The sequence below is a fragment of the Mus caroli genome, chromosome 6 (genome assembly GCF_900094665.2).
Source record: "Mus caroli chromosome 6, CAROLI_EIJ_v1.1, whole genome shotgun sequence".
In the NCBI taxonomy this organism is placed as follows: domain Eukaryota; kingdom Metazoa; phylum Chordata; class Mammalia; order Rodentia; family Muridae; genus Mus; species Mus caroli.
Genome location: NC_034575.1, coordinates 79,122,607 through 79,131,520, shown reverse-complemented (window position 1 = coordinate 79,131,520; position 8,914 = coordinate 79,122,607). Strand labels below are relative to the sequence as shown.

General features: G+C 39.4%; 1 protein-coding gene across 3 annotated transcripts in view; it reads right to left on the bottom strand.

Moving 5' to 3' along the window:
• M1ap (meiosis 1 associated protein) overlaps positions 1-8,914 on the bottom strand; it is an 83,038-nt gene that overhangs the window by 47,595 nt on the left and 26,529 nt on the right. For all 3 annotated transcript variants that reach the window (XM_021164813.1, XM_021164811.1, XM_021164812.1), the window contains exon 3: positions 846-1,014. In XM_021164813.1, coding sequence (XP_021020472.1) covers positions 846-1,014 — 169 coding nt within the window. The remainder of the gene's footprint in view (positions 1-845; positions 1,015-8,914) is intronic.

The window sequence follows — 8,914 nt, the reverse complement described above, 5'->3', positions numbered from 1 at the left end:
CAGGGAGAGTAGTGCACTGGGGAGAGTAGTGCAATGGGAGAGTAGTGCACTGGGGAGAGTAGTGCAATGGGGAGAGTAGTGCAATGGGGAGAGTAGTGCACTGGGAGAGTAGTGCCTCAGGGAGAGTAGTGCAATGGCAGAGTAGTGCAACGGGTTTTGGGATCACGAGAGGCTTCTAAGCTGAAAAGTATTTTGATGGTCATTTATTTTTTAATAAAACAAAAATTACTAGCATTTGAATTTTTCTCAGTAACAGGTGTATTAAAAGCATTACAAATACTTGTATTATTCTACTCTTAATATCAGGACATGGCATTTATCTGTAGCAGGCACTCTTCTAAGTGCTTTCTGTTACAAAATTCGGAAAATTTGGATCATTCTCTCCCTCTTTCTCTCCCTCCCTCTCTCCCTGCCTCCCTCCCTTCCTCCCTGTTTCATGTAGCCCAAGAAGGCCTCAAACTTGGTATGTGGTATGGACTTCTGATCCACCCTGCCTCCAGCTCCCAAATACTTCAGTTACAGGTGTGGATCACCATACCCTCCTTTTTTTTCCTTTAAAAAATTAATTTGTTTATTTATTTTATTTTCATCGCATATGGGTGTTTCGCCTACATGTATGTTTGTGTACCATGTGCATATCCAGTACACACCAAGGCCAGAAGAGAGCTTGGGACCCCCTAGAACTGGAGTTACAGACAGCTCCATGCCACCATGTGGGTGCTGGGAACTAAACCTGAATCCTCTGTAAGGCCAATGAGTGATCTTAATCGCTCCAGTCTCAACGTGAAAGAAAAAAATGAGGCAGGAGGATTGCTAGGTCAAGAAACAGCAACAGGAACTCTTACCATCATCGCTGGGTTCTTCAGTAGGAGATGGTGAGTCTGAAGGCTCTTGGATGCCTTTTGTGACCTCAACCACCTGCAGTCTTCTGACACTAAGTAGGTTTATATCTTTCAACCCTTCCTCCAGTTCTTTGACCACTTCTTTTCCAGGCCGAGAAGTCAGGACAGTAATCTAAAATGGAATCCATGAAAATAATCAATATACCTGCTTTTCATGATATCCAGAGTGAGGAACATAACAGTCTGTTGTCTCTGGTAGTAGCTGGTGTGTTTAGTACAAAGAAAGGGAGATTTAAGTATAACTTACAAATAAAACTTCATTTGGTTGTGATCAAAAGGTTAAGAAGTGATACAAATCAAATTTCATGTGATAGAGTCTAGAGGGACAGAAAACCCACACAAGTCCATTCCAGTACAGTGATTCTAAACAGTTAGTAGACAGTGTCTCGACAGTGACCATTGAGAAGCCATACATGTGTTCTAGTCTTTTTCTTATTCATTCTTTACATTTTTATTAATTTAAAAAAAACCACTGGTAGCATTTCCTCTGCTCAGAATATTTTGCTTTCCCAGGAGACTAAAGGAGCTTAAGTTCCGCTCATGCATGTACACTGCGTCCTAGAGAGCCAATTGCTCTTCTCCCAACGGTGCATCCATGTGTAGCCTTCTCAGATGGATTCTCTTGTTTTCTTAGCATGGAACCATTTCCTTTGTCTCTAAACTGTACTTAACCTTTGACCAGAATGTAGAATTGAAGAAATATTAAGGCATTTGTGTATAATTAGAATCTTTTATGCCCTCAAAATGAATGTTTTTAATTATCACTTTTGCCCTGGATTTTGAGACTCTGAAAAGACAATTGCACTTGCAATTATTTTGGATGCAGATGTTTTTAATTAGCAAAGAGAAATGTAGATGAAGGTCCAATTGCTATTATTATTTCTGAATACTTCAGTGTTGTGGGATAGTTCTAGGTTCACAGAAACATTGAGAAGAAGGGCCCAATGATGCTTGTCCCTGCCCTCACACAGGACATAGATTCTCCATTATCAATTTCCTCTACCAGGTTAATGCATTCACTGCAAGTGATTCATATATATTGACAAATAACAATAATCTTAAACCCCTAGTTTATGTTTGGACAAGCTCTTAGTGTGGTACATTCTAAAGGGACATTAACCTATTACATATTTTCATACAAGGTGTTTCACTTCCTTAAAAATCTTCTGTGCATTTTTGCCCATCCCACTCACCACACCTTTTTTTTTTTTTTTTTTTTTTTTTTTTTTTTTTCCTATTTCAATACCAGGGATTGAGCCCAGGGCCTTGTCTTTGCTAGACACAGTCTCCTACTGAACTATATTCTTAGCTCTCCATTGTCATCTATTGTCTCTATAATTTTGCCTTTTCACAGGGTACTGAGTATTTAGAATCACAAATGGTGTCATTTTTCCCCATACTGGCTTCCTTTATTTAGTAATGTACATTTAAGGTTTTTCCATAGCTTTTTTTGTGACTCAATAGCTCATTAGTTTAGGTGCTGAATAGCATTCTATTGTCTGGATGGACTGCCATGTGTTATCTGCTCATCTACTGAGAGTCGTCGTGTTTCAGTGGCTGTGAATGCATGTACAAAACCTGCACAAGGCCAAGCCATCAAGCCATTGGAATCCCAGCACAGACAGGAGAGGGGCTAATAAAGTCCCACCTCTAGCTACTTGCAAGTGTTGGCTGCTGGGGGAGGAAGAGTCAGTCTTCTTCTGAGATATGGCCCCCAAGAGGCTGCCCATGCTCCAGCAGATGGTCCCACATCCTTGCACATACAAGCAACCTTAAATGAAACTCCAGGTTTTCGTTTTTGTTTTTAAAAAGATCACATGAAGCTGGGAGGGAAAAGCAGTAATGGGGATTGGGAGTAATTGGAGGGGAGGAAGTGAAGGTGAATTTGACCAAAGCACATTGTATGCATGCTTGAAAGTCTCAAAAGTAAAAAATAAAAATTCTTAAAATAAAAAAATGTGCAAACACAGAAGTGGATGCTTACAGTCAGCTATTGGATGGATCACAGGGCTCCCAATGGAGAAGCTAGAGAAAGTACCCAAGGAGTTAAAGGGATCTGCAACCCTATAGGGGGATCAACATGATGAACTAACCAGTACCCCGGAGCTCTTGTCTCTAGCTGCATATGTATCGAAAGATGGCCTAGTCGGCCATCACTGGAAAGAGAGGCCCATTGGACTTATATGCCCCAATACAGGGGAATGCCAGGGCCAAAAGATTGGGAATGGGTGGGTAGGGAAGGCGGGGGGTATGGGGGACTTTTGGGATAGCATTGGAAATGTAATTGAGGAAAATACGTAATAAAAAAATATTAAAAATTAAAAAAAAATAAAAAATGTGTTGCTCCAAGATTGGAAAGTATGGCTGGAACTTAATTATAAACATATTGGTGTGTGGGCATAGTCTTTAACTCCTTTAGGTAAATACAAGAGCTGTAAGTGTTGGATTGTGTGTTAAATTTTTGTTACATTTTGGAAGAAACTATCAGTTATGTTTTTCGTTGCTATGAGCAAATACCCAGCAAGAAGCAACTCTAGGGAGGAAGGGTTTATTTTGGCTTACAGTTCAAAGGGATACGGCTCATGATGGTGGAGAAAGCATGGTGGCCCAAGAATGGGGTGACTAGCTTTACTACATCCACAGTTGGGAAGGAGAGAAGGTGGATGCTGGTGCTCAGCTTGCTTTCTCCTTTTTATTTAGTCCAGGATCTCCATTTATGGAATGGTGCCACGTCCACATTTATCATGAGTTGTCCCCTCAGTTAAATCAGTCTGAACACTTCCTCATAGACGTGACTGGAGGTTTGTCCCCTAAGTAATTCTAGCTCCTGTCTAGGTGATGACATTAACCATTGCAGAAACATCAAGTTGTCTTCCTGCTAGTATCAGATGAAAGTTTCAGTTATTCCACATCCTTGTCAGCATTCGGCTTCATGAGTGCTCTGGACTGTGGCTCTTCTGACAGGAGTGTAGTGGTGTTCACGTGCTGGCTTACTTCCTGTTGTGATCACACACTATGTAGATCATCTCTCCATATGCTTACTTGCCATTGGTATGATTTCTTGGGTGAGGCATCTCTTAAGGTCTTTAGCCCCACTCCTTCATTTGGAGTGTCATTTCATCTCATTGGCTTATTGCTTGGATTATTTGCATTTAAACTTAATTCTTTATATATTTAATGTTTAAAAAAGATTTATTTAAAAATTTCTGTGTATGATATTTTTCAACTTTAAAATCAGCATTATTTTATTCTATCTGCATGGGTGTTTTGCCCACCTGTACATATGTCTCTGTACCACTTTTTGTGCCTGGTGCCCTCAGGGGCCAGAAAATGCTATTGTACTCCCTAGAACTGCAGATACTTATATCAGTGGGTGCTGGGAATCAGCCCACTTCTTTGGACCACTGAGCCATCTCTCTAGCTTTAATTCTTTTTTTTTCTTTTTTGGTTTTTCGAGACAGGGTTTCTCTGTGTAGCCCTGGCTGTCCTGGCACTCACTTTGTAGACCAGGCTGGCCTCGAACTCAGAAATCCGCCTGCCTCTGCCTCCCGAGTGCTGGGATTAAAGGCGTGCGCCACCACGCCCGGCCTCCAATTCTTTATATATTTTGGGTATTTATCACCTGTCTGATAACTAGCTAGAAAGGGCTTTCTCTGATTTTGTTTATCTGCTGATCTTTTGTTCTGCTAAAGCCTTTAAATTAAATGTAACTTGTTTATCAGTTCTTTGTTAGAATCTTCTCAGAAAATCATTGTGAAGGCCTTGATCTTGAAATGTTTCCCCTTCATTTTTCTCTTATACTTTTAATATTTTAGGTCTTACATGAAGATGATTTTTTTATGCATTTTGAGTTGATTTTTGTAAAGGGTGAGAGAAAAGGATCATATTTTAGTCTTCAATATGTTTGTATTTAAATTTCTCAGCACCATTTTTTAAAAAGAAGTTGTCTTTAGTATAATATATGTTTTTGTCTGGAATCAAATAGCTGTAGCTCTGTGGATTTATTTCTAAAGCATCTACTTCATTCCATTGGTCTACATGTCTGTTTTATGCCAGTAACGTGCTATTTTGATATTATGGTGACAGTTTGAAGACAGGTGTTGTGATGTCCACAGTGTCACCTGTTTGCTCAGGATTGCTTTAGTTATTTGGGGTACTTGTGTTTCCATATGAATTTTAGGGTTGCTTTTCTTTTTCTACATACATAGTTTTATCACTGAGTCACATCCCCAGGACCTCAAATCAATTTTAGAATCAGTTTCTTCAAATACACAAAACAGTTCTCCGATAAGCTTACTGAATTTAACTATGAATCTATAGCTCATGCCATAGAGTGACATTTTGATAATAATATTAAGCCTTTTATCCACAAACATAGAAATTCCCCATGTATCTTTGTGGGAACATGGACCAGGAGGTGGGGGGGAAGTGGAGATGGAGCCCACAAAGATGCCTTGGATTCAGACTCTAGAAACCAGCATCAGAGTGCAGATCTAACTTTATTGTTTATTATATAAGCTTATATATAGCTTTTTAGCCAAGTAGGGTATGCTTACGTGTTCAAGGGCAAAATGGGGTGCAACCTGTGTTGTTTAGCCATATCTGACTCTCCTGTCCATGAGTCTGTAGGGGAGGGTCCAATCCCCTGGGTAGATTTCTGTGAAGACAGAGGAAGCAGCCACTGCCCTGGTTTTGGGTCCTTTGTGTTGTCTCACCAGTGTGCCATGAACCATGTTAGATCATACACCACGCACAGTAGATCAGGACTCTTCAATGAGTTGAAGGAGCTTATGGCTCCTTGCTCTTGGTCCCACTTCTTCCTCTACCAGGTTTATCTCCACAACTCCCACAGTTTTTGATTTTATTCACCAGAGTTCTAGTGTTTTCATCATAGACTTTTATATTGAGTTATAATAAACAACACTGTGTTTCTATTTTGTTACTCTTACTTTTCTGATGGCAGGGTCTGGCTCCATAGCCCAGACTGGACTTAAACTCACTGTGTAGCCCAGGCAGCAATCCTCCTGTTTCAGCCTTCAAAGTGCTGTAGGTATGATGTTATTCAAAGTACTCCTTTATTACCCTTTAAGGTGATAGGATCTGTAGCGATGTCTTCTTTTTAATTTTCAATGTTAGTATTTTTTATCTTCTCTCTCTCTCTCTCTCTCTCTCTCTCTCTCTCTCTCTCTCTCTCTCTCTCTCTCTCTCTCTCTCTCTCTCTTCTCTCTCATACTTTGGCCTTATCAATTTTATTGATCACTTCAAAAAGCCAGTTTTTACTTTTCTAATTTCAACTTCATTGATTTCTACTCTATCCTTATTTTTTTCTTTTTCTGCTTACTTGGGCTTTATGTTCTCATCTATTTTTAGTTTCCTAAAGTGGAAACCTAGAGTATCAAATATACATTTTTTTCTAATATATAGATTCAGTGCTATTTCCTTCTAATACTTGAATTTTACTGTGTTCCACAAATTTTAAGAAACTTTGTTTTTATGTTTTTCTTTTTTGTTAATGATTTAATTATTTTTATTTTATGTGCATTGGCTTTGCCTGCATGTGTGTCTATGTGAGAGTGTCACATCCCCTGGAACTGGAATTACAATTGTGAGCTACCATGTGGATGCTGGGAATTGAACCCGGGTCCTCTAGAAGAACAGCCAGTGTTCTTAACCATGGAGCCATCTCTCCATGAACCATCCTCATTTTTTTTCTTAGTTCAAAATATCCCCCCCCCTCTTTGCTTAATGGTGTGTGTGTGTGTGTTGTTGTTGTTTGACCTTTTCAGATATATACATATATATATATAATCCTTGATTATTTATTTATTTATTTATTTATTTATTTATTTATTTATTTAGTTGTTGTTTTGAGGCAGGGTCTCTCTACATAGCCCTTGAGTTCTCAGAGATCCATTTGCCTTTGCCTCCTGAGCAGTAGGACTAAAGGTGTGTACCACCACACATGGAACTGGTTTCTCATTTAGTTTGACTGTGTTCTGACAGCAGACATTAAATAATTTTTGTTCTTTGAAATTGCTAGGGAGTTTTGTTTTGTATTTTAAAAGATTTATTTATTTTATGTATGTGAGTACACTTGTAGCTGTTCAGATGGTTGTGAGCCTTCATGTGGTTGTTGGGAATTGAATTTAAGACCTCTGCTCGCTCCACTCAACCCTGCTCACTCCATAGGTGGCCCTGCTTGCTCCAGACTAAAGATTTATTAATTATTATACATAAGTACACTGTAGCTGTTTTCAGATGCACCAGGAGAGGGCGTCAGATCTCATTACAGTTGGCTGTGAGCCACCATGTGGTTGCTAGGATTTGAACTCAGGACCTTCGGGAAAACAGTCAGTGCTCTTACTGGCTGAGTCATCTCACTAGCCCCGTTAGGGAGTTCTTCATGGCCCACAGTGTGGTCAACCTTTGCTCATGTCATATTTGAGCTTGAGAATACTACATATTTGTCTGTTTTTGATGACTTATTCTATAGATGCCGATTATATCATTTGGTTTGATGAATGAGTTCAGTTGTGCCTTAAAGATTTTCCTGCCTCTGGGATCTGTCTATTCCTGATAGAGGACAGAGGTTTCCAGTAAGCACAGTGGAGCTGTCTGTTCATTTTTGCTTTTCTTTTGAGGATCTGGCTTGGTTCATAGACCATTGTAACTACAGTTCCAGGGAATTCAGTACTCTCTCTGGCCTTTCTAGGCACCAAGCATGCAAGTAGTGTACTTACTTACATGCAGGCAAAACGCCCATACGTATAAAATACATTTTGGGGGAGGTTGTGACAGGGTCTTACTGTGAAGCTCTGGCTGTTCTGGAACTCAATATATAGACCAGCCTGGCTTCAAACTCACAGATATCTGCCTGTCTCGGCCTCATGAGTGCTGGGATTAAAGGTATGCACTACTATACCCCACAATAAATAAATAAATAAATATTTAAAATCTAAATTGTTAAAAACCAAAAAATAAAAAGTAAAAAAGAATTGTTTAAACCCAAAAAATAATAATAATAAAAAAGAATTGTTATGCCATTTGGAACAAGTGATTTCTTTATCATTATGTAATATTCTTCTTTGCCTCGGATGACTTTATGTACCTTGATATTTCTTTGCTGGAAAGTAATACAACTCCTCTTGCTTTGACTCGTGTTTTTCTCCACACGCTTACTTTTAATCTCTATATATCTTTTATTTAATATGGGATTCTTTTTTTTAAACTAATTTTCTTTTAAGATTTATTTATTGTATGTAAGTACACTGTAGCTATTTTCAGACACACCAGAAGAGGGCGCCAGATCTCATTACAGATGGTTGTGAGCCACCATGTGATTGCTGGGATTTGAACTTAGGACCTTCAGAACAGCAGTCAGTGTCCTTAACCTCTGAGCCATCTCTCCAGCCCGGGGCGATTTTTTTAAAACATTAAATTATTTATTTCTTATTGGTGTGTGTCCATGCATTTGTGCCATGGTGCAAGAATGGAGGTCAGAGGACAGCTTTCAGAAGTTGTTCTCTCCTTCCACTATGGGTTTCAAAGATCCAACTCAGGTCCTCAAGCTTGAGCAGCAAGCACTTTTATTGGCTGAGCTTAATTCTAGTGAGGATGTTTTGTAGACAAAACATAATCTTTCTTTCAGTCCATTCTTTATTTTTTTTAACGAGTGTTCCTTGGTTACTGACATTCAGTCCTTACTGACACTGTTGAGTGATCTACACTATCACTACTGTATATGCCTCTCACACAGCCTTTTTCCTGCTTCATGTTCCCCTCTCTCTTCTCCCTTTCTGTCTTTGCTCTGCTGGGGATCGAACCCAGGGCTTTTTGCACGCCTGGCAAACATTCTACTTTCAGCCACATTGCCATACTTCTCATGTTAGTTAAGCAGCTTCTAAAATTTCATTTTCTTTCCTAGTTTTAGCCCGTAGTCTCTCTCTCTCTCTCTCTCTCTCTCTCTCTCTCTCTCTCTCTCTCTCTCACACACACACACACACACACACACA